The sequence below is a fragment of the Hermetia illucens genome, chromosome 2 (assembly GCF_905115235.1).
Source record: "Hermetia illucens chromosome 2, iHerIll2.2.curated.20191125, whole genome shotgun sequence".
Classification (NCBI taxonomy): domain Eukaryota; kingdom Metazoa; phylum Arthropoda; class Insecta; order Diptera; family Stratiomyidae; genus Hermetia; species Hermetia illucens.
In genome coordinates this window covers 128,708,275-128,734,952 of record NC_051850.1, presented here as the reverse complement: position 1 = coordinate 128,734,952, position 26,678 = coordinate 128,708,275, and the positions used below count along the sequence as shown (strand labels likewise).

Sequence of the window (26,678 nt, the reverse complement as noted above, 5' to 3'; positions counted from 1 at the left end):
TGATACGCCAATTATTATGAGTAAACATTTTATTTATATAATTTTACAAAACATTTCTTAAAATTAGGGTGGTACTGAACGAACAATGAAAGATACTTAACATATTATGGATATTAGTTTCAATTTAAAGTTAAGCTTTTAATTTTTGGAACGCATTCTGTAAAATTTGGAACTCCGAACTTATGTTCGACATAAGATTTCCAACTTGAGGTTTCGAATCCAAGACTTCAACGCTCTGGGTGTATGGGTTGTAGCGAACTCCGAATGGACGCGGGATGGCGTTGGCGAATTTGCTGTAGAAAAAAATAATACATTATTAATTATATATGAGATAAGGAGTGGATTTTATCAATTTTAAATTCCAATTTTTGAATTCCATTTTTCGGCAAAAAGTGTCTTTATTTACATAAAACGCAAAATAAATTTTTGAATTAATTTTCAGTTCTTCGGAAGAAATAAGCAAATAAAACAGCAAAGAACTGGTTACCGGAATGCATTGTTCGGGAAAATACAGAAAAGAACTTTTAGCCACAAAGGAAACATTTCCGTGCATTAGATTAGATTACAAGAACAGATATATTAGAAGAGTATTTTTAACTTACACTGTCTTTTCTTTTGCACTTTCGAAACTATCTGCTACAAAGTAGATTTCCTGGAACTGTGTAATGGGGTACTTTTGTACGCCCATCTTTTCCGGATCCAGTTCTCGCAATTGTGGCTTATCTGTGAGGCAATACTGCAATTCACCGTATGACGAAAGAAGACCTGCTCCGTATGCTTTAATTTGTCCTTGTTGGCGGCAAAGTCCATACTCCACAGTGAACCAGAATATCTGAAAAAGAGGAAAAAAATACTTTGTTACTTGTGAGCCTAAACTACAACACACATTTTCGATTTTATTATATGAAAACGGGGTGATCAAAATCAGGAAAAAACCATGAGACCGATTATTAACTATATCATAGTAGCACCCAACTTGTAATTAAAGACGCTTTCGCTAGGTTTCATATATATATAAAACCAGCATATTCCTCGACTGATGGATATTAAACGTTAGGCCTAAGGGAAAATCCCTAATATCTCTGGGCAATCCTCTGGAAAAAATAAGATTAACGTTTGATTTCGTAACACTCAGAAATGACGTGATTGCAGTCATCAAAAACAGGGAACCCCACGATCAGTTCGAAGCAAACGTCAACACAGCATCTCCACCAACTTAGATCCCTGAGATTAACTTTTCATACGTTCCAAAATTTGCTAATCCCTATCATGAAACTATTCAAAAGTATCTTTAACTCGCTGAAACTGGTCATGTAACTGAAGACGTAAGGCTCCTTTCAGAAAGGTTCATGAAAATGTCCTAAACTCATGGGAACAATGCCAATATCATTTGGGCTACCACTTCCAGGCTATTTTGATCTACCCAGAAGTGAGTGATTTAAATAGCTCCAGTCAACGCTATCAGCCAATGGAGAACTGCGTTGTGAAACTGCTTCACGCATTAACGCAAACTGGATAAAGTTACGTTCCACAACTGGTGTTGTTTGTGATCGACGTATAAACGAATGTCTCAAATTTAAAATTTACCGCAATGTCATCCATCCTGTCACTCTTTATGGTTCTGAGTATTGGCCGACTATAAAAGACGATGAACGGCGTCTTGCGGTAATGGAGACGAAGATGTTGCGTTAGACTAGTGGCGTGACACGTTTTGATCACATTTGAAATGAAAATATCCGCGATCGTTATGGGATTGCACCCATCGTGGAAAAATTGTGAGAGAGGCGTCTTCGATGGTATAGACACGCAATTCGTGCTATCGAGAATCCACTTGCCAATTGGTCTGAACATCGAAGTCGATGGCAAACGACCAAAAGACAGGCCGAAAAAACAGTAGCTTGATTCGCTGGATGGGGATTTAAAAACCTCGAGATTGAATCGAAATCAGGTATCTGGTAGATCCAAATGGCGAAACCGATTACGACGAGCCGATCCCGCTTTTGAACGTGACAAAGACGGAAGAAAAAGAAGGAAATGGGTGTAATTTAGTGTTAGGCGCAGCCATCGTATTTTTCAAGTTCAGCTTTATTAACTCGGCCTAAAGTCGTATCTTTTCCAGGTTGTGGGAAAAGGATATAGTGTATCCTTCCATACCAAGTGATTCATATACTTCCAGTTTATCTTGGACGTGCGTCGTAGTCTGGGCGTTTGGTTTTCATGCCTATCCAGGAAATGTTCGATCACTGAATAACAGTGGGTCGTAACTTAAGCTCACTTTTATGATTTACAATTTACTGGAAGGAGGACCGTGACACTCCACAGCAACAAGGGTGTTCCATACCTAATTGGGAAGAAGAAGTAAATTTCATTTCAAAAGTCTTAATGATTGGAAGCCATCCTATCAGTGAAAGAAAATTAAGGAATATTTTCAACTATTGCTCTACCAATAAGAACTCAGCTAAAAGTTGAAAGGTTCTTCTTGCCTAAGATTCTTAAAAGAGTCCGCCGATGTGCTGTTATGCGTCCTTCCCTCCATGTTAAGGAGCAGAAGCTAACTGCCAAGCCAATTCGAGAGGGAATTCCGGAGGTATAAACGGACTCTGGAGAGTGCTCTTCTCCCTTTTGCGGCAATTTGCTTTCGTACTCTGGAGAGCTAAGTGGCATTAGACGCGAATCCGTGTCTGATTGTTTCTGACGTCCACTGCAAGGTGCACTTTCTTGCCCTGGGAGCGGGTTTCTGACAGTATCTTCACTACAAGATCTCGATGCAGGTTAAGAAACATGACAGTGCCACGTACCAACAAGGATTTGCGATATAGTGAAGGATGTTTTTTATGAGCAACTATACACAATCCACGATAGGGTTCCTAACGTTAAGATTGTGATCATGCTGGACGATCTAAATACCAAAGTGGACTCTCTCTGTCTACCTTGCTAGATCATAATGGTATGAGGTGGGAAGGCATGGTTTTAGTGACCGCGACAACAACGACGAAAAGTTTGCAGACTGCAATAAGATAAGTTGAGTGCCAAATACGTAATTCTAATCAAATCCACCATATTGCAATCAACAGTAAATGCATGTGACCGTGAAAAAGTACGAAAAGTGCAGCGTAGTGTGAAAAAGGATATCTGTGAAAACCAACAACATCAACAACGATAATAAAAAAAAATAATGAGATGCCCAATCATGCATAATCTTTAACCTGGCCCTGGAAAAGGTGATCCGCGTTGCTGATGTAAATGCTAGAGGCACTATCCTCTTCACGTCCACCCAACTATGGTCTATGCTGATGATAATGATATTATGGGAAGAACTACCTGAGATATATAATCTACATTCATCCAGATCGAGCAGGCCCCGCATAGGCCAGGACGCTAGAAAGCTTTTAGGGATATCGAATTGGTCGACCTCCTTGTAAACGCAGCAAAGTCGTTGGGTTAGATTTCAAAGAAGGCTGCTGCAATCGAGGAGAGGAAGGAGGCAGGCAGGAGATTGGTTCCTGCTCTCCTCCAATTCGGCACCTTTTGTGTCATTGTCGAACATTGTCTGGAGTTGTGATCATCGGTCCACCTACTTCGCATCGAATTCAAGAAGGTTTTTTACAGTGTGAACAGGGCGTGTAGCTTTACTAAAAAGCACTTTCGTTATTTAGATTTTTTGGATAAATACCTTTTTCAAACCTGAGTTGTAGCAGCTTTTGAGCTGCATATTTTAATATCCGCCTATAAGGTAATTGTTAGCGCCAAATTTGTTGAGAATTTGTTAGAATCTATCCCATATTCATTTTGATGTTGTACTTATATTTTATCTCTTAGGGGGTAGCAATTTGACCTTAAAGAGGAAACTTTGACCTACTATAAATTTGTTAATCATGGTAGGATTTCCACCAAACTATCCAATATGATGCCTTATATTGAAACCTATCTTACTGCCTTTTTACGGAACTGCGATGAACTTAACAGGGGTTCGCAGTAAAATTTTCAAAATGTTATATAATCACGTACAATTATTAATTTAATTTGAGCAGATATCGAAACGGAGAGTATTTTAAGGCCTAGATGCTATCATTTTTTTCAAATTTTTTTATATGGGTAGTGTACCGTCACGATCTTGAATGAAGTGCTCTAACACACTTCAAGGCCCCGATCCAATATGGATTGTTACGCTAACGACTATTATTATTAGTATAGTTTTTCTCCCTGTGTGCCACCAATATCAAAACGAACATTTGCTTCGAAAAATACTAATTGAGACCTTTCATTTCAGTCATATGGGATTTATGACTATATACGGTGAAAAAATGTTTCGCCCTTTTTTTATGTGTATCCGCATAGATGGGACAATGTAATTCACCTTATGTGTGGGAATTCACAGTTCTCGCCTTTCTACCGAATTTCATAACAATAGGTGCAACCATTTCTGAGAAAAGTGTGTATGGCAGACAGACAGACGGACAGACAGTGAACCGATTTTAATCAGGTTTTGTTTTCAACAAAACTTTGAAAAGTACAGGACATAATCTTCATATATTGACTTCAGACGAATGATTCGCAAATTTGACATAAAAGTTCTAACACTTCTTCCGACGAAAGTAGCTGACAGTTAATATTTTTCTCAATACTCTGTAGCTCATTATCATTAGAAATCTGTTTTCCAAATATTTCAGTTAGGAAGTTTCACTATAAGGGAGCCTATCTAGCAGAACTAGAGCACTAAACCATCGCAGTTCAAATCACACTGGTGACATGTGTTGGCATCGGGTACTAATCGATTCATTTATGAATGAGTACCTGGGTCAAATCAGGGTAATAATCCCACGCAAAGTATTCGGTTTAGAATACTGCGTGTTTCAAGACCTAGATTGCCATTACAGTGCAATGATACATGATCACTTAGTTGAATATTTTAAATTTACTTCTTTTTGTCTCTTCTTGTTGTATTCAATGATAGATGGGATTTTATTTTTCTCAAAAAAAAAAAAAATGTTTCATTGATAAAGAATTACTTACCGCAGCTAATTTCTCAATATAATCGTCTGGTGCACCCAAAGACGCTAAACCTATTTCTTGACAAAACTGAGCAAATGCAGGGTCTGCAAACAGAGGGGCATGTCCAAGCAATTCATGGCAAACGTCGGGTTCCGGAGTATACATAGGTTTAGCAGGATGCCTGATGTATTGTGTGGAATGGAAGACGCGGAACGCCAGCCCAGCCAAAAAGTCTCGGGATGACAAGAGTCCAGCTACAGGCCTTAATGTAAATCCAGTGCAATCTATATTCCAGGAAGAAAAATAATTGCTATTAGAAAACAGATCTTCTAGCCCCGATGCCAACAAATAGTTTTATTTTTATAAAGCAATAATATTGATTTTTTCCTACTTGAAGAACTAACCTTTCAGGAAATTCGAAACGTCCTCAAGTTGTGGAATGTTATCTTCTCGATAGCCGCAATTATCGACCAAAAGCGGAAACACGTGATTGTATTCTCGGCAGGCATGTGTTTTATATAATTTAGTTAAATTCCGGAAAATGACTCCCCATGTAGCAATTTCTTCCTCAGTGTAATCAACTCGTGGCAGTGGTTGTCCATGTTTGTAGTTGTAGGCAATATCAGCAAAATACTTCCTAATTAAAAGAAATAAATGCATAAGTCAATTGAGGAATATGCAAAAATATGAGAAAAGGATCCTATATTTTGGCCCCTTTCCTGTACTATATATTATTGAATGAATGTTTATACATAGTTTAATCTTAATTAATTAATTACAATATTGACTGTTTAGTTTTCGCTCAATTTAAATTTTAAAAGTGCTTTAATGTTTGTTTATTGGTATTATTTTTTGTGTAATTGTGGATATAATAAATTCAATAAAAACACTTAGAAAACTCAGTAGAAAAAACGCTTAATAAATATTATATTAGAAACGTGATGAGAATAGTTCAATTTCAAAGGAATGGTTCTATAACAAACCTGCGAGCTCTGTAAACGGGATCGGTAAATCCAGGATGATCAGCATCCAACTCAGCACCATACGACAAAATTTGGTTAGCAAAACGATCGAGATCACGAATCCTGCGTGGAAACCATGGTACAGCTGCCAAATTATCTTTGTAATCGCGTGAAATAATATTGAAGTAACCACATTGTTCGCGAATTTCCTCGATTGCTTTTCCCAATTGTCCTGATCGAGTGTCACATTCCACGAAAAACTCATAACCAGGCCCTCTAGTTGAGGAGCGCGATTCAATATGCATTAAATTCACATCATGATCCTTGAAAACACGTAACATTTTTGCAAGTGAACCAGCTTCATCCGTTTTTGGAGAAAATATCAAGCAAGCATTTCTTGCCTCCTGCGATTCAGTTCCTTCCATGATGTAAGAACCGCCTTCGACTAGTATGTGCTGTTTTATAAAGTTAAATTAGATTTGGCACTTGACACTAAATATGTTTTGAACGTAAATTATTTTTTTAAAAATTTCTTTATAAATTTTATTTATTTATATATTTATTATAATTATTGAATAATTGTGGAATTTATTTTAATTTAACTTTCCAATAAATTAATTAATTATGCTCTATTTTAAATTTCTGCTTATATAAAATTGATATTGTTATTATATTTTACTTTTCTAACCAAATTGTTTATAATTTATTTTATTAAACTTCTTTTGGAATTCAAAATTCAACAGCTCTCGGCGCGATCTTCTTTCAAACTAATCCTACATTTCCGCACATAATATTACCGTAGTCTCAGCTGATCTTAAAATCAACGGAAAGCCCTAGCTCATATACGTAATAAAAAAATTAGTTGAATCACATTCAGTGGCGCATAATTAAATATAAATCTAAATTGTTCAGAAAATCCAATACTCTGAAATACGTAGCACAAATTACATCAGTCTCTTTTTCACTGAAAGCTTAATTACCTAGTTTTTTTTCCAGTTGAATCTCGTGATTTTAGTAATCTAAGTGATTAATGGCTTTTACAATTTTTATTATAATAATCAGTTCAGACCAGCTTCAATCTGGTGTAAATATCTTGGGCGATTTGTACTTTCAGTAGACACCGCTAAAAGTACAAACTTCTGGTTTATGTACCAGCTTTTGTACGTAATGCCCCGCTGTGAACTAAAACAGCTACAACCGCATCCATTCTTGCAACGCTAATTATAAGTATGGAAAACCACAAAAACCTTCAGTAAGTGCAATTTGCGTATATTCTCTGCATAGTGCAAAAACTGGGTTAACCTTGGTAAAAGCTACGATTGTCTAAAGGAATGGCCTTTCTTTTGTATTGTTGTCTGAAGTTATTTCCTGATATGAGTAATGTAAATTGCCAATAGAATAATTTAAAGAAAAACACTCAATTTTCAATATATTGATTTGAAGGAAAAAACCAGAGGAGAAAATTCAAAGAAAAACATCCACTTTTCATCTTTTGTATCTGGAAATCCAACTGTCTACGGACCTAGGGCAATAATTAAGCATTTTCACAGCAGTTTGACCCAGACGAAGAAAAGTGTTTCAAAAATTTGGCTGCTCAAAATTCCAGCTACTCGTATTGCATAATATTTACACTTAGCACTTGGTACCGAACACGGTGGTATAGTCGGTATTAACCTACCAACAAGCATGAAGTAGACACTTCGGGAGAAAGAAGTAATAATAGACAACAAAAACAGAGTGAAACAAATAATTTATTTTATGCTTCTTATGATACGTTAAGCCTTGTTTTTAAAATACAAGTTACGCACTGTGAATTTCAGCTTTTCTTTTTGTTGATGGCGTCTTTCTATTCATTATTTAGCCATGCCATTTATTAGGAAGAATTTCTAGCTGAGAAGAAATGTACCCTTAGATACTTAGATACAAACAGAGGTCAGGTTTTATTTTCACGCTTTTCGCCTATAGTTGATTGGGTACTTAATAACTCTATCAGAATTAATGATGACGCTAAAATGATGAGACCATCTACAATTTCCCAGCACAAGGGATACTGATCAGGATAGAGCAAGAGCATATATCCTCGCAAAAAGGAGCCTGCACGCCCTTTTGTGCGGGAACTTGAGTTCGTCGACTTTACGGTGGTCAAACTGGAACAGATGACAGCGAAGATTCGTGTCTAGCCCTTCGACCTACACGGCTTACCGCCGATCGGCTCCGCCAGAAGAACAACAATATTTGGCGAATACCATCTCAGCAATCCTATTGGCAGGTGACGACGGCGATGCAATGCATACGCTTTCATCATCATCATCAACATCAACGGCGCAACAACCGGTATCCGATCTAGGCCTGCCTTAATAAGGAACTCCAGACATCCCGGTTTTGCGCCGAGGTCCACCAATTCGATATCCCTAAAAGCTGTCTGGCGTCCTGACCTACGCCATCGCTCCATCTTAGGCAGAGTCTGCCTCGTCTTCTTTCTCTGCTGTAGATATTGCCCTTATAGACTTTCCGGGTGGGATCATCCTCATCCATACAGATTAAGTGACCCGCCCACCGTAACCTATTGAGCCGGATTTTATCCACAACCGGACGGTCATGATATCGCTCAGAGATTTCGTCATTGTGTAGGTTACGGAATCGTCCATTCTCATGTAGGAGGCCAAAAATTATTCGGAGAATTCTTCTCTCGAACGGAGCCAAGAGTTCGCAATTTTTCTTGCTAGGAACCCAAGTTTCCGAGGACATAAGGACTGGCAAGATCATAGTCTTGTACAGTAAGAGCTTTGAACCTATGGTGAGACGTTTCGAGCGGAACAGTTTTTGTAAGCTGAAATAGGCTCTGTTGGCTGACAACAACCGTGCGCGGATTTCATCATCGTAGCTGTTATCGGTTGTGATTTTCGACCCTAGATGGGAGAAATTGTCAACGGTCTCAAAGTTGTATTCTCCTATCCTTATTCTTCCCGTTTGACCAGTGCGGTTTGATGTTGTTGGTTGGTTCGTCATCTGTGCTGACGTTGCCATCATATACTTTGTCTTGCCTTCATTGATGTGCAGCCCAATATCTAGCGCCGACTGCCGCCTGCTCGATCTGGATGAAGGCAGTTTGTACATCTCGGGTGGTTCTTCCCATGATGTCGATATCGGCAGCATAGGCCAGTAGTTGGGTAGACTTAGAGAGGATCGTACCTGTTGCATTTAGCTCAGCATTATAGTGCATCCCCTTGTCGTAGACCGTTTTTGATGTCGAATGGTCTTGAGAGTGGTCCTGCTGCTTTTATCTGTCCTCGCACATTGGTAAGGGTCAGCCTAGTCAGTCTTATTCATTTCGTCGGGATACCGAGTTCTCTCATGGTCGTGTACAGTTTTACCCTGGCTATGCTATCATAGGCGGCTTTGAAGTCGATGAATGTATGGTGCAACTGTTGTCCATATTCCAACAATTTTTCCATCGTTTGCCGCAGAGAAAAAATCTGATCTGTTGCTGATTTGCCTGGAGTGAAGCCTCTTTGGTATGGGCCAATGATGTTCTGGCCTAGCAAGATAGCGAAGAATATCTTATAGATGGTGCTCAGCAATGTGATACCTCTATAATTGCTGCACTGTGTGATATCTCCCTTTCTATTTATGAGACAGACAATGCCTCGTTGCCAATCGTCAGACATTGATTCGCTGTCCCATACCTTGAGCACAAATTGATGAACCACTTGGTGTAACTGGTCGCCTCCATATTTAACCAATTCGCCTGTAATTCCATTGGCTCCTGGCGACTTATGATTTTTTAGCCGATGAATTGCACGGACTGTTTCTCCTAAGCTTGCATACGCTTTGGGGCTTGGAAATCAATGAAAGAGGAAAGCATCTCTTTGAGTTTAGTATCAATAAAAACCTGTCGGCCTGCAACAGGGGCAGCACATCAACTCGAAAACTGTTACGGTTCGAGAGGTCCTTGATATCATCCTACTAATCGACTTTGAGGGCAAAGAACTGGACAGTGTTTGAGATATCCTTCTCAGATCACAGTTGGATACTTCTCAGCCGAAACCTCGCAGTAGGAGGATTAAGTGGAGGAAGTTTAGCCAAGTTTTCAAGACCAAACTCTTCAGTGCACGAATAGGAAACATTTGCACGGTAGACAAACTAGAGTCAAAGGTCGGTGCTCTGAAATAAACATTCGAAACCGTTTTCAAAACCTCGTACCCTGCAAAATATAAAGACTAAGAGTTACTAAGAGTCTTGCTTGCAGGGTATGTAATCCCAGTCTTTTTTTTCAACTATAATATTTTCTTTTATTAGTGCATCTTTCATTTATAGAAAATGGAACTCACATTAAAAAATCAACTCTTTAAACTAGAGTGCTTAACATCCCTCTTTCCAAGGATCGCGGTATGTATCACTGCTTTCATAAACTAATAATATTTTTTGATACTTCTTTTAAATATTTGAAGCCTTTTGAGCCGTTAGGTTTCGGACTTTTGCAACAGATCCTTTGCCAAGCTGTTGGGATGATTTACCAGTTTGTCCATGTGTTTGCTGGTATAGACTGGAATCCCGCACAAGGCTGGGTATCTGAAGATCTCTGTGAAGCTGGTTATTTTGCACAAATCAAGGCGCTCCTGTAATTGTACGCAAAACCGCATAATTGGATCTCATATCTCCAGATAGGGTTTAACACTGCCTTCGACTGACTTTGTACTCCAATTTAAGCATAGAGCGCTTGTTTAAAAGCTAGTGTTGCTTCTTGACTTCAATATGCCTTTCCCATGTAAGCAGTCTGTCCAAGCGCAATCCCAGATATTTGACACCACTTGATTAGGGAACTTGAGTTCCATTTAAGTTGATTGGAGGGTGGGTTTCCCGACGCAGCGTGGATGTTATATGAGTGCATTTCGACTCATTGACTTTGATCTTCCGAGTGGTCAGCCATTCCTCAATCCGATTTAAATGTCACTGTAGGACGCAAGGCTAACTGCTGACTGTGGAATCCTGGAAGCAGATCCATGAACGGAAGGGACTGAAGAGTCTTGCTATCGCTGTGAACGATTTTGGGTGTGACACGTTCGAACTCCAATACCGTGCGAAATCTCAGGAATTTCAACACAATGTACACAATGAGGGAAAGGGATTTGTTATTGTGTTGATCAGTAAAGCAGAAGCTGCCGCGGGAAATGATGATTTCGGACTTACATTGAGCATCACAAAAGAACCTGCATGTGGTCGTAATCCTTTCGCTGGTCCTGTAAAGGACGTTAAATATAGATTCCTCATGCACAAGGATGAGGAGTTGAAGAGATGGCAGGGGGAAGAACACTTCATCACGATTCTTAACCGTATCAAGTTTCACCTTTTGCGGATTAAATTTCTAGTCATCGAAACGTGCAGACCCGGACTATTCCTCCAAATAGAAAGAAGGAGAAGGTGGGAATGGATAGGTCACACGTTAAGGAACGGCGGCAATCGGAAGGAATTCACTTTCTCACGATGGTTGACGTGTGGGCCGCTCCAGGAGTATATTTTGCAGAAAATGGACTGTAAGCGTCTCGGAGGGGACTGAAGCGCATTTCAATAAACCATGAATAATGGTGCTTAGGTGTGGTTGACGCGCTATGCCCATTATAATTTGAATAGCAACTATTAAGTTACTCCACGGTTCATAACCAAAATTATCTTCAATTTGAAATGTCGAAAAGTCCAAATGAGCAGCTAAAAGAATGTCTGACGTTAAGCTAGATATGGAGATCTTCCAGTAAAAATTTCGGTTTCTAAATGCTATTCGTAGTGATTATCTTATGACACCTTTCGCTATATTTACAAATGGTAGAAAAGTTGAAATATTAGAATATTTACGTCAAACAGTATAAATTAATCTAGTTAGAATTTTAATGTCAACTGATGCAGATCTCGACTATTATTTCTCTTCTTAGAATAACTTGTTATGTCTTTAGATGTTTATTTAGAATCAAGAATATGAGTTAAATATTTGCCAATTTTGCATCACATTCTCAGTTTCTAATCGATTTTAGGAATAAATTTGCATTTATTAACTACGCAGCCATCTGTTATCTAAAGTTATTTTGCTTTGCCCTTGTTTTCAGATTTGATTTGATTTAATCATTATCAGATATGTTCGTTTATGAATGAAATCACTTGAAGTTAAGCTTTTGTTGCATATTGTTTTCTGTCGCAATCAAAACATTATTTTATTCAGCGAATAATTGCAACTTTATAATAATACCAAGTCTATTGACTTTCATTTTTCATAGAATAATTGCTTGCAAATTTTTCGAAGATAGTTTCAAACGATCATGATTCAAGGGTTAACTTATAAAAACTAGAGTTCAATATCAAGTGACCGATTAACGACAGGCGATTAGGTTACTTTCGATTCGGAATTTAACTAACTTCATTTGATATGAATTAACTATCTGAAAAGGCGGAATTTATATGAGGAAGAATGATTGCATAATTTTCAATCAGAAAATTGATTCATAGTAAAATGTAGAATTCTCGACGCTAGTAGAGTAAACCAAAACGTCATGAATGAGAAAAAATAGAACCGCGCTACCGCACAAGTTGAGTTTCCGAATATTGTGTATTTTAGATTTAGATATCACATACGTGCATCATCCTGAGTTATTGTATTGGGTAGTTTCCGAGAGTGAGTCGTCACTTTTTCTTCCCATACTTCATCATTTTTGAAACTGATTGAACTAAGATCTTTTCGTGAAAGTACTTTCATTTGATACCCCATACGAATATATGAGGTGGAAAAAATGTTACTTCCCCTTTCGTATGCACATTTCAGCTTCACTCAAATCAATACCACTGTTGGAAATAACGTAAACTTTTCATTGTAAGCCAACAACAGTTCTAAATATCATTTGATGCAGTAAAACTTTTTAACTACTTTTTCGCCACTGTTATTACTACTTTCTACTTGGCTATGTAACCTCAAGAGAAGTGTAGTCGCATATTTCTTCTTCTTTTTCTTCAGCCTTTGTCCCGTTCATAAGCGGGATTGGCTCGTTGTGATCGGTTTCGCCATTTTATTCTATGAAATGCCTCATCTGGATGCAATTCCGAGGCTTTTAAATCCCCATCTAGCGTATCAAGCCACCGCTGTTTCGGCCGGCCTTTTGGTTGCTTACCATTGTCTTCGATGTTCAGACCAATCTTGGCAAGTCGGCGCGAATTACGTTACCATCCCATGAAAGATGCCTGTATCACAGTTTTTCCACGATTGGTGCAACCCTTTATCGATCGCGCATATTCTCATTTCGGATATGATCAAAACGTGTCACGCTACTAGTCCAGTGCAATATCTTCGTCTCCATTACCGCAAGACGTCGTTCATTATCTTTTATAGCCGGCCAACACTCACAATCATAGAGAGTGACAGCACGGACGACATTACGGCAAATTTTAGATTTGATTTGTTCGTTAATACGTCGATCGAAAAGAACACCAGTTGTGGAACCCCACTTCATCCAGGTTTCATTAATGCGTGAAGCTATTTCATAACGATCATTCCATTTTCGGGCAAGTTGTTCGAGATAATTTTTGCTATTAGACTGTAGGAAAACATCATCTGCATAAAGCAGTGTATAGGGCGCTGGACTTTGGATGTCCCGTGTGACAGGGTCCATAACAAGAGCAAAGAGGAATGGTGAGAGAACGCTCCTTTGATGGACAGCAACAGAGAAGCGGACCGTGGCCCAACGGCCCTAAGTGTTGTCGTTGGTACAAGAATTTTTATCTGGAAATGGTTGGATTGTTGTCGATGAAGCAACAACCGGACAGTCAGAAGGCCTACTGGAAGATTAAGGCGTGGGTTGTCAAGCCTGTCAAATTTTTGTCAAAAACAAAATGACTCTTGCACGGCTGAATTTTTGCATAGGTACCCAGCAAAGGTCCGCAAATGCAGGACAAATATTATCAGAAGGCTAGATGGAAGATAAAGGGCTGGCAGAAGGCTTAAAGTTGGAAAAACTCGTAAAATTTCTATATTAAATAGTACTTTGACAATCTTTCACGTATGCAGGGTGTTAATTACTGGACAAATTGAATGTTAGTCGATTACTCATGTAATTCTAAGCAAAAAATATTAAGTAAATTTTTGTTTGGCCCCTTTATCCTCCCTTTATCTGCCACAGACATTTAAATTTGAAAAGTACAACAGCGAGAGCATTGGAATAGATGTCGAATCGCAGTTAGGACATTAGTTTAGAATATGAAAGTTTGCTTGTAAAAATAGAGTAAGCTATGTAAAAATTATAGTTTTCTAAACGCTGAATTTTGACGGATTGTCAAAACCCGCCCATGCCTTAGTTTACCAATAGACCTTCTGAATGTTCGTCTATTGCTTCACTGACAACAATCCAACCATTTTCAGGTAAAATTTTTCGTGCAGAAAGTCATGTAAATTTTTATTTAATCAGCTCACCGTCTACTATGGAACTGCATTGACAAGTCGGAGGTGGGTCCCAGAGGCGCGTAAACAACAAAAGGCCTTCCGAAAATATGTTTGATGGTGCTACCACTATTGTTTTCCATGCATGGAAAGTGACAACTAGATACGAAGCTTGAACTAACCCAAAACCAGCCTACGAAGACAAAGGGTTGTGCAGATGACTTGGCCTATTGCGGACGTTGTTTGCGTGGGATCCGACCCATTGATTTTTTGGCATAAGTTGCGTCTAGATATAGTATAAAATATTTGGAGAAAGTGATTGTTCGGAAATTATAGTGTGAAACTGGTAAGATGTCATACGTCAGCTTTATGTAGATCGCAGTAATGAAGCGAAAATTAACCGGCTCGAACGACGTTTGAACGACTTGACTTGAAGCCAGGGATTTACATGATTTTTTTGAAGAAACTGGAAATTTATGGATCAGGCATAGTAGATTAATGACCAGTTAAAATTTTATGCTTAATAATCACATCAAAAGCAGTTTCGAGACTGCATGTTGAAAATCGGGTGCCACCATAGCTTAAAATCTACCCAACGAAATTCTTTGAAATGTTCACGACTAATTCAGAGCATATTTTTACGGTTCGGAAACTAGGATAATTGCGATCCATTGGGCCTTTTTAAGGTTTTGTGTGAAGCAAAACCTTATTAGAATGGATTCGATGTCTGTCTGTCCGTCTGTCTGTCTGTCTGTCCGTCTGTCTGTCTGTCTGTCTGTCACAGCCGATTTATTCGGAAACGGCTGGACCGATTGTCACGAAAATTGGTAGAAGTATGTGATCTGCCGTTCCCTTTACATGCAACAACTCACGCCATTTTGTGGTAATTTTAAGGGGGGGCTCCCCATACATGTGAAAGCTAGGTGCAAAATTTGTTTTCACAGAATGTAACCATGTGGGGTATCAAATGAAAGGTCTCAATTAGTACTTTTTGAGACGTTCCATATTTGATATTGGGTGAAACATAGAGGAGTGAGGGCTCAAAATATGACCCCCAAAAAGTGTAACAGGTCTCGTTCTCAGAACCTATCCAACCGAAAAATCTGAAAAAAATCGCAGTAGTGCATCTCTACGAAATCTAGGCCTCAAAATATATCCGGTTCGGATATCTGCACAAATAAAGTTAATAATAGTATATTTCCACGTAGGTATATAATATATGCGTGCTAATGAACTTTGCGGGTAGTGCCTAATTCAGATAAATATAAGAAATAAATCGAAAATATGGGTACGATCAATTTATCATATATACGTGCATATAAGTGTACAGTATTCGGAAATAGGCAGTTTGTTTGTTTAGGGTGAGGATAATATCTATGGCTGTAATATGTACGTATGTCTCGTAGTTTGGAAAAATATGAAGGATTATGTTGGATTCGTAGCCATATACGGATAGAAAAATGTGCGTTGAAGTTTCTTACATAAGATGAATTTCGTATGTATGTATTCCGACTTGTTTTATTAATAAATAAACTCGTGACAAAATACCAAATTTAAAAAAGGAAGTTTAAAAAGCCACCAAAAGTTTACCTTTTAATATTTTTTAATAATCCTAGTTTCCGGGCCATGGTATAGTCCGCACATGAAATGGCCGTTTATTTTCTTTCTCTAAGATGAACAAACCTCCCCACCCAAAAACCAACTCTTTTCGGAGATGGTTTTATATGTTGCCCTGTACTTTAATAATGGACGATGATATCGGGCTGGAAAAATTGCTGTGCATGCTCAAGATGTTAATAAATATATGGTCAAAAACTCGCATTTGTATTCAGTTCTTCACAAAAAATCCCTAATAAAGCGAAAAAATGACTGCCCCACGTGATGGCCTCCTTAAAGTTAGAACAATTCAGAGAGTCAGCCACCGTTTCAGTCTACTACTGATGAAACAGAATCTGTGATTCTGTGTTAAACCAGACCAACTCCAAAACTGTGGCATCAAAGACTCGAACACCTGAATAAGTGAAATATGGATTTTCTGAAAAGAGGTATGGCCAGTGGCGCCTTTTTTGGAGATGAGTGTCTAAGTTGCTCTGTACTTCAACAATAAACTATGATATCGGGCTGGAAAAATTGCTGCGCATGCTCAAAATATTAAAATTCCCAAAAAGCGATCAAAACGGCCTTTATTCGGGATGCCCCCCTTAAGTCAATTTAACGATTGCTACTCAAAAACACACTGGACGGCAGCGATGCATTCTGTACGGAAAGTCTTCATATAATATTACGGGCTATGCCGACGGCGATTGGGCGTCAAACGTTACACGTTTTTACATCGGCTATCTCTTCAAAATGGGTAATTCGGTTATGTCTCGGGGAATTTATAAACCGTTGGCTTTATGTGAGGCAGTAAAAGAAGCGAAATTTATTCCAAAGATTTTGTACGAATGTTTAGGAAAATATTTGTCTATATGTTTGCATTTTGTTTTTGGGTGGGGAAGGTGAATGCATTTACGCACAGAGTGTTGGACTCCCGCAACAGTACGTGTCGGACTACCAACTAAATACCTCCCTATCGCCAGAGAGCTAGCCTGAAACTGTTTGTCACATTACTTCGGGCTAGTTCCCGAATCCTTCCGCCTTGCGGAGCCTTCAAATCAGGGAATTCCTTTCACAAACAGGAAGGGAGAAGAGAAAGGGAATTATCGGTTCAAGGAATCCTCTGCCATCCGGCTCCGCCGCCGGTCGAGCTCTATCTTCTTAGCAACGAGAAGGGCCTCTGATCTGTCAACGCTCCTCAGCGTCTTTTCGACAATGTTACCTAGAGAGAGATCCCCTGCATGTAAATAGAGCTGGTGACGAATCCAATCCCACGTTCTGCAAGAAAAACAAGTGTGATGGATGTCATCCACAACTCCATTGCAAAATACACAATCCGGAGATCGTGCCTTTCTAATCTTGTGCAGGTAAGACTGAAAACCTCCATGCCCAGTTAAGACCTGGGTAAGGAAATAGTCAGCCTCACCATGCTTCTGATTCAGCCACACACCTAAGTTGCCGATGAGACGCGCAGTCCATCTGCCTCTAGTTTTATTTTTCCAAGAGAGTTGCCACTCATCTAGGGTGCGTTGCCGTTCTTCACGAGCAACTACCTCCCTTGGCTCTTCCCCTTGCACTTGTAAAAGGCTTGACGCTCCTTAGCAAGAAGGGCAATAAGGATCACTGCCGTGATCACTATCACGGCCGGTTCAAAGACAGTGGGGTACACAGACGCCATCCGCAAAATTCCCCGTCTTTGTAATTGCGCGAGACGCTTACGATATACCTCCTTGCCAAGAACGTTAGCCCATACCTCTGAATCGTAGAGCAAGAGAGACTGCGTTGAACTCACCAAGAGACGTCGCCTACTAGACGTAGGACCCCCAATATTTGCCATTGGCCTACTTGATGCCGAAACTCCAGCTGCAGCCCTGTCCGCTGCTGGTTTGATTTGCTCAAAAGAGCTCATCTTTAAGTCATGAGTCAGCCCAAAGTACTTTACCGCTGGTTTTGACTGGGTTATCGACTCGCCGAACGATATGGAATGCAGAGTTGGAATTCTCTTTTTAGTCAGGATGACTACTTCGATTTTTTCCAGTGCAAGGTTGAAACCATGAGCAACCGTAACCGCAACCGCTTTACCCGTCGCATCAATATGTCAAGTTTGCTTTGCGCCTGTTCGACAATGCGTCCTGTAACAAGCCCCGCGACATCATCTGCATAACCGACCAGGCGCGACTCATCTGGCATGTCGAGTTTAAGTAGATTATCATAGGAAGCGTTCCAGGGATCCGGCTGCAGGATGGATTTCTGCGCTGCGCCTGAAGTGACCTCCATCCTCTTCTGAGAGCATTCCTTTCTCTCTGTAGTCTGAGTGAGGCATGCCCCATGCAAGTGAACTGGCATTGAAGTCACCCCCGATGAAGATCCGCCCATCCGTGCCCAAGATAGCGTCCTTCAAAGCACCAAGCCTGCGTCGAAAATCCGGGATCGTCCCATTGGGCGTAAGGTAGACACTGAAAAACGTTATCTCTAAACACCGAATGCAGACCAAGTCGACTCCTTGGCCCCGGTCTAATTGAGTAAGAACCCTAAGGAGAGTGCCTTCCCCAACCCAAGTGGCAGCGGTACCTGATATGTCAAGATGCCATGAAACTGGGTCCTTGCTTTGGTGCTGTCCACTGATGATCACTAAATCAACTTTAGTCTGCGCATCGAACCGCACTTGCAACGCATGAGCGGTTGCACACCGTTGCTTATTGATTTGTAGGATGCAAATGAAGTTGACCGCGTCCTAGCTTTTTTCAGTTCTGCTCTGAAGGCTGGACACCGCCCCGAGCCCGTAGTGTGCGCAACGTTCCCATCAGATGCACCACTGTATCTTCATAAGACGCAACTCTCCTGGGCTGTCTGACCGCATTTGCGACATGTTGTCCTTCCGTCAGCTTCCTGAGAGGTTGTAGGCCTGTGCCCGTAATCTAAACATCTGTAACATTTAGGTGGGGCAGCTTGGATTTGCATCCTACACACTACCCAACCAATTCTAATTTTTCCGCTGTAAGGAAGCTTCCTCGCGTATTGCTCCGCAACTTCCACCACAGCGAGTATTTGGCCTTCCGACTTCGCAAATGTGCTACCAATCCGGACATTGGTTACCCCCCGCCATTCGTGGTTGATGAGCTCTTCTACCTTGTTCTTTTCTGCGAGGCAGTCAAGATCTCGGATTTCCAGAGTACACATAGGTTCCAGGCTGGAAACCAAAGCTTTCTCTCCCAGAAGCCCCTTAATTGCTTCACAGAACATAACTTTTATTTGTCCTCGGGCCTAGTTCGACTAGGACTCCACTACCCTTAGTTTTACGAATGGAAGAGACAACTACTTCCCTATCTTCAGGTTTGATCTTGTAACCGATTTCACTGAGTACTCCTTCAAAAGTCTTACCTTTCATCGACTTAATAAGCTGGCGGTTTAGTTCTCCTTCGTCTCCCCAACTTTTCTGTTTATGTTCCGTCCATCGAGTCAGTCTTAATTTTAAGCAGAGGCTTTTTCTGATGACATGACGTGTTGTTGTCTCTTGTCCCTCTTTGCCTTCTTCTTTTGAGCGACGGAGAGTACCTGAGTGAAATCTCCTTCAGATGGCCCTTCCTCATTTCCTCAACTAGCAAAGAAGTTATGTAAGGGTCATATTCACCACGATAGGAGCCAACGCATTGATATAAGACACCATTTTGTACAAGAAGTTATAAGAAGTGAAATTGTCAATTTGAATTATTTGTCTACACAACAGATGCGGAAGTATTAAGGAAACCATTGGGAAAGAATAAACATTTGAATTGTATTGATTCAGGAAGATATCACACAGTGCAGTAATTATAGAGGTATCACGTTGCTAAGTACCATCTATAAGATATTCTCCGCTATCTTGCTAGGCCGGATAGTCCCATACGTCCAGAACATCATTGGCCCATACCAAACAGATCAGATTTTCTCTCTGCGGCAAGCGATGGAAAAACTATTGAAATATGGACACCAGTTGCACCATCTATTCATCGACTTTACAGAAAAGCTAAAACTGTGCCATGAGAGAATTCGGTATCCCGATGAAATTAATAAGACTGAATAGGCTAACCCTGACCAATGTCCAGAGAGGCCAGATTAAAGCAGCAGGATCACTCTCAAGACCATTCGACATCAACAACGGTCTATGACAAGGGGATGCCCTATCATGCGTCCTCTTTAACCTAGCCTTCGAGAGAGTGATCCGTGATGCTTAGGTAAATGCAAGAGGTACGATCCTCTTTAAGTCCACCCAACTACTGGCCTATGCTGACAATATCCACGTCATGGGAAGAACCATCTGAGACGCACAAACTGCCTTCATCCAGATCGAGCAGGCGGCTATTGGCGCAAGGTCTTCGACTGCACATCAGTGACGGCAAGACAAATTATATGGTGGCAACGTCGGCACCGAAAACTACCCAACCAACAACATCAACCCGCACTGATCAAACGGGAAGAATCCAACTTTGAGACCGTTGATAATTTCTCCTATCTAGGGTCGAAAATCACAACCGATAACAGCTACGATGATGAAATTCGCGCACGGTTGTTGTCAGCCAACAGAGCCTATTTCAGCTTATAAAAACTGTTCCGCTCGAAACGTCTCACCATAGGCTCAAAGCTCTTACTGTACAAGACTATGATTTGGCCAGTCCTCATGTATTCCACTGAGATTTGGGTTCTTAGCAAGAAAAATTGCGAATTTTTGATCCCCTACATAAGGATGGACGATTCCGTAGCCTACATAACGACGAAATCTATGAGCGATTCCATGACCGTCCGGTTGTGGATAAAATCCGGCTCAATAGGTTACGGTGGGCGGGTCACTTAATCCGTATAAATGAGGATGATCCAGCCTGGAAAGTCTATAAGAGCAATATCTATAGTAGAGAAAGAGGACGAGGCAGACCCTGCCTAAGATGGAGTGATGGCGTAGGCCAGGACGCCAGATAGCTTTTAGGGATATCGAATTGGTGGACCTCGGCGCGAAACCGGGATGTCTTGGGGTTCCTTATTAAGGCAGGCCTACACCGGATACTGGTTATTACGCCGTTGGTAATGATGATTCAGGATAGACAACTGTTTATTTTAGGAGCAAGTGTTGGAAATAATGTAAACTCTTCATTGGAAGCCAAACAGTTCTAAATAGCATTTGGTACAGTGCAACTTTTTAACTACTCTACTACTACTACTGTTGCTGTTACTTCCGACTCTGTAACCTCAAGGGAAATGTAGTAGCATATTTAGTTCTTCTAAATAAATTTAGGTTTACTTTAATTATAACCCATCAATCCCTAACTAAATACATTGGATTTCATATTTCCCATATGTCCATCGAGCTTCGTTTCAGTACGTGTATACGTTTGGGAGGAAAGTGCGTGTGACAGACAGACTGTTAACGGATTTTAATAAGGATTTGCTTCATACAAATCCTTAAAAACATTGTTCTATTCTTCCCGTGAAAACTTATTTGCCCGCTACACAAATAAAATAATAAATTTTAGATTATAATCATCAATAGTAACACGCATGATTTAAAAGCAGGAGGCTAGCACGTGACGTGAAGGCAGATAATTCATGGAATAGATAAAGTTTTTCTTTCTGTGGTTCCAGCCTGTTCTCCACGATAATTTCGAATCGAATTTTAAAGAGCGAAGGAATCCATCCCTTGGCCTTGAAAAATGTTGTTTCCAGGCCAGATTTTTGAAGTAATTTGATAGAAATTAGTTTCTTATAAGAACTCGAAATACACTACAAGATATTTTGATGGAAAGCTTTAGGTTTGTACCTTTTGAAATGTTTAATGTAATTAAATACGTTCTCTCAGTGGTCTACAATGTACTTATCTATATCAAGATTATAATTGCACTACCGGAAGTTGGAAGCAAGTGTTTCGCACATTTTACATAATAAGACCTTGGCTGCGCGATTTTAATAAAATGGTTACGTAATTGCTTGAATTACTTTATTCCTGCTATCTCTATTTGCTGTATCTATTTGAACCCAGAATCATTCAGACTGGACTGTTAATTTAATCACTGAGGTTAGACATCCGCCTCAGATAGGCGAAGTTATATATAGTATATTAGTATCACTAAAATTTGAAACAATCTAAATTTAAAACCTATCAAGCGTTCACCTAACAGAATAATTTCCACTTAAATTTGTCACTTAGAATTTCCTTCACTTTAGCAATAACTTTTGAAGAGCACCGAACTGAGAGCTTTGTTAGGCATAAATTAAGCATATTCCTGTCTCTAGAATTTATTATTTACTCCACTCAAAAAAGATTGAATTACTATATATACCTTATCCACTGAAGTTTGCCTGTGCATCTTGGAGCCTTTTAAATCTTTGCAACGTTATAAAAATTTTCCTGAAATTCTATAATTTTCACTTCACTTATTTCTGTCTTGAACCAGTTACACCACAATTACACCACACTAGGGCAAGTATATTCACAAGAAACCAGTAGATGCTGTTTAATCTGTTCCACTCAAATAACTGAACAAAATTTATTGATCGCACAACTTTAAATATTTTTACATGAATAAAAGAGCAAATTAATCTTGTCTTTGCGCTGCCGTTTCAACTGATAACAGTCTTTATTATGTTTTTTCTACATGTATCAAAGGCATCACACACGGCCTCTTTCTGGAGTGGAAAATCAGTAAGCAAGTGACAATAGCCATCGAAATCGAATAGATCAAAACAACAGCTAAACTTGTTTCAGATGCAACTTTCGTGGGCAGTGCATGTTGCGTTTTTATACCTTAAGATATCTTATTCTTTGATCGATTTATTTAGATTAAAATTGTTGGAATATGTTTTATTAATGAATTAGTTGTTTTTCACTGAACCCATACAGAAGCACACTGATATTTGTCAAAACATAAACCAATGCAGTATTTAATTAGCATTTGTAGGTCCAACAAATTATCTGGATGCAATAGTAGTAATTAATGGAACTTGTTTTTCCACTAAGAACTTGTGAATATGCAGTAGTTTCGTGTTTGTTTCTTAATTTATTTACTTCTATTTCAGAAATTTGTATTATAACATTCCTGAGACGGAACGCTAAACCTTTCATTATGAATGAAATTTCATCTCCATTAAAGGAACTCAAGTATCTGAATTGAATTTGTGAGAAAGCAAATTTTATTCAACTGAAAGAATGTGGATCATAAAATTGAGTTGTTTAAATTTCAGGGTATTTGATAACAACAACTTCACCGAAAAAAGAGCGAATGAAAAACCGGGAACCAGTCTTCTTTACTCTATTTTGTTGGCACTTCTTTGTAACAACGCTTGAACATATTGTTTTGGTGTTCACCTAACTGGAAATTATATGGAATGAAAACGTTCTGTCATTTCTGTCATCCAATGGTATTTAATTGACTATAATCTGTTCATCATTCTTACAATCTTCAGAATCAGATGGTTTTAGCGTTTATATCTTTGATAACATGATTTTCGTATTATAACTTGTCATTTTTACATAAAGAACCGAGCTTCAGAGAATGAAATAATCATGGAAATTAAAAATAAAGCCTCGAACCTCCATAAATTGAATTGTGACCTATATTCCAAAAAAAAACATTGTATAACTATCAAGGGACATTTAATTTTTTTTGCGAGTTTATCAACTACGCAAAACTTCTCTAGCTGCTTTTTAAGATTTTGTGTCGAACAAAACCTTATTAAAATCGTTTCGATGTCTGTCTGTTCGTCTGCCTGCCACAGCCGATTGACTCGGAAACGGCTGAACCAATTTTCACGAAATTTGGAGAGAGGTCTATGTGTCCCTGTACATACAGGGAGTGGCGTCATACATCGGAAGGGGGGTGTAATTTTTTTTTCGCAGAGTATGGTCATGAGGGATATCAAATTTCTGATTTTGGATGAAACATAAAAGAGTGAGGGTTCAAAATGAGTTCCCAAAAAGGTCTCGTTCTCAGAACCTATCCGACCGAAGAGTTTGAAAAACATCACAGTGATGCATCAATACGAAATCTAAGCCTCAAAACACATCCCGTTCCGATATCTGCACAAATAAAGTAAATAATAGTATTAGGTTGTTGCACATGAAATGGCCGATTTGATACTAAAATTTGAAACGACTGTTGAGCCAACAAACATTTGTTTAATTGATCAAACTAGGTGCCAGTCGATTCAAAACACTTCTCCCAGTGAGATACAAGTGCATATATGCCAGTTTCGTAGAAGTCCAATTTTCGGGTGTTGGTAAACTCGCCGAAGGCAATTTTGATGGCCTCTTCATTCCTAAATTGTTTTTTCCGTCAAAAAATGATCTAAATGCTTAAAAAAGGGGTAGTCTGTCTGTCCGTCACACGCATTTTTCTCAGAGACGGTTGTAACGATTGATACCAAATAGAGAAGAGAGTAGAAAAGTGGGAACTATGAACGCTCACGCATATTGTGAGTTACATCCTTTTACGTCGAATTTAAGGGGGGTCCCCATACATGCAAAAGGGGGGTGTACAATTTTTGTTTCATCAAATATAGTCATGTGGGGTATCAAATTAAAGGTCTTATTTAGTACTTTTCAAAGCTGGTATTAGTTTTGACATTTGTTGGAAAGATAGAGACAGCGGGGGGTTGAAAGTGATTATTTTTTTAATGAACCCATTCTCAGAAACTACCAACCCAAAAATCTGAAAAAAATCAAGGGGGTGCCACTATATGGTGCCTAGGCTCCCAAATACCCTCCATATCGATACCTGTTCAAATAAAGTTAATAATAGTACATTACTATAATTTTTAGTTACTGACAGGAAAACCCCCCTTAAGTTTACTCTAGGATCATGAAATTTTGCAACAATATAGACTACTTCATAGAGCATCTTGTGAAATTATAATATCCTCTTTAGCGAAGAGTGTAGTCGTCTTGTCACTGAGATGTGTTGCATGATTTTAACAAAAGCCGCGGATTTTAGCATTCCCCGTTTAGTCAGCCCCGTAAGGCGGCTTTCTGAGATAAGCCATATGTCTAATTTTTTTTTCAGTGTTGAAAAAGACTTTCAACTCTTATAGGTGCTGTTGCAGTCCATTTTAATTCCACGTTATGCGTTTCGGGATATTTCTCATTTGGTTTTCTCCTTATATTTTTGTCTCCTTCCGTTATACTGCTTAAGTTTGTAAATTGTTTGTTTACTGTTTTTCAAAAGACGGACGAAGATGACTACGGGTTGGTACCAGGGTAGAGACAACTCATCAGACTCAGCCTCACCTCTGCCTTGAAAGCAGCGTGACCGAACCGACTCGTAGGTGTTATACGCTCCCTTTTATAATTCGCAAAACAAGGGTCAAGGGTGCGAATTATATCCAACGTAAATCCGCCCACAGTTGGGACAGAAGCTTAGCCTGAGCTAAACAATTTTTTCAGGGATAAAGGAGTCTGGAGTCCGCATCCATTCGACGTCAAGTCTATCTAAACTATAATAGTTTCAACTATTTGGTTACCATCGTCATTTTTTGGTTAGTGAACCCTGCCTTCCCACCTATTTTCTATTTCTCGGATCTAACAACAGGCGTTGGGTTGGTTTTGCATGGCTCAGTTTGTCGTTTTTCGGGAGGTGTAAACTTTGATGCAGCAGTCCTTTACGTTTCAGTTTCTGCAATTATTTCGCTACTTCACAATTTACACATTTTGCAGGGGAAGCTCTGTTTTATGGACATTTTGAAGATTACTGGTCATCAGCAAATTTCACACAACCTATATTTCGATTACAACACCTTCGTGTGCGATTGAAACATTGGCATCTTTTGCACTGGGGTATTAGGTTGCTGACTTTTTTCAGTCCTTCTATTTTCGCCTTCATATCAAGGATAGGTCTTAAGTTGTGAATTTTATTTGGGTCTTCGCTATTGCCGAAACTAAGCAAGAACAGTAGGAATCCTCGCTTATTGATTATTGTTTCTTCTTTTTCATTGATTTTTTTCTTTTTTCAATAAATTCACAACGCCTAGGATCTTAAAACCTTTTTTTTCTGTAGGTCTTCTACAATGTCGTTTTTTTTGGCACGTTAGATAGAGTCTCCTAACCATAACCTTGATAGACCTGTTGTTTTTGTCTTCATACGTGTACAATTAGATTTTTTGCATGTTCAGATTTTTCGAGAGAGCTCTGTAGTGATCTGCGTTCACAGTGTGTACTTTCCAAACATCGTTGTTTAAAGCTATGATTGAGTACTCCTTTATCATGGCTGCCGATAGGAAGCTTTTATCTTTTTGGTGCTTATCGATTCCACTAATATTAATCGGCAGAAGAAGTTTCACTTCCAATTTCGTTTGATTTTCCACTTTCTCGCTCCGTCTGCCTTTCTTTTTTTAGATCCTCTTCTTGTTTGCAAGATCCAGTCAGTTTCCCTCGTCAATTCTTCTTCATAAGTATGGTATCTCCTTGATTCATTTGCACTAGAGCTGCAGCACTTCGCTTGGAGTGATCTAGCCCGATTTATTTTATTGAGGATTTCATTTTGTTGCTGTAGCATTTTGATTTTCGCGTAGCTTCTTATTATCCATTTCGTGAGGTTCCATTACTAGCTGGTTTTATAGTATTAGATTCTCCTTCTTTGGTGTTCGTGGTATTCTTTTGTTATTTGGGTTACATTTTTTACCGACGGCGGTGATTTTGTAACCATCGAACTCCTACTAAAAAAGGTCGATCAAAGGTAATAAAATGTCCAGAGAGG

General features: G+C 39.3%; 1 protein-coding gene across 1 annotated transcript; it reads right to left on the bottom strand.

Annotated features, from left to right (window-relative positions):
- Nucleotides 1-14: 14 nt before the first annotated feature.
- LOC119649507 (protein henna) lies at nucleotides 15-22,465 on the bottom strand. The gene is made up of 6 exons (XM_038051677.1): nucleotides 22,272-22,465; nucleotides 5,976-6,409; nucleotides 5,397-5,629; nucleotides 5,014-5,276; nucleotides 603-832; nucleotides 15-293 (listed from the first exon to the last, which is right to left on the bottom strand). The coding sequence occupies exons 1-6, from the start codon at nucleotides 22,296-22,298 to the stop codon at nucleotides 131-133; spliced, it is 1,350 nt and encodes a 449-aa protein (XP_037907605.1). The 5' UTR covers nucleotides 22,299-22,465; the 3' UTR covers nucleotides 15-130.
- Between the last annotated feature and the right edge of the window lie 4,213 nt (nucleotides 22,466-26,678).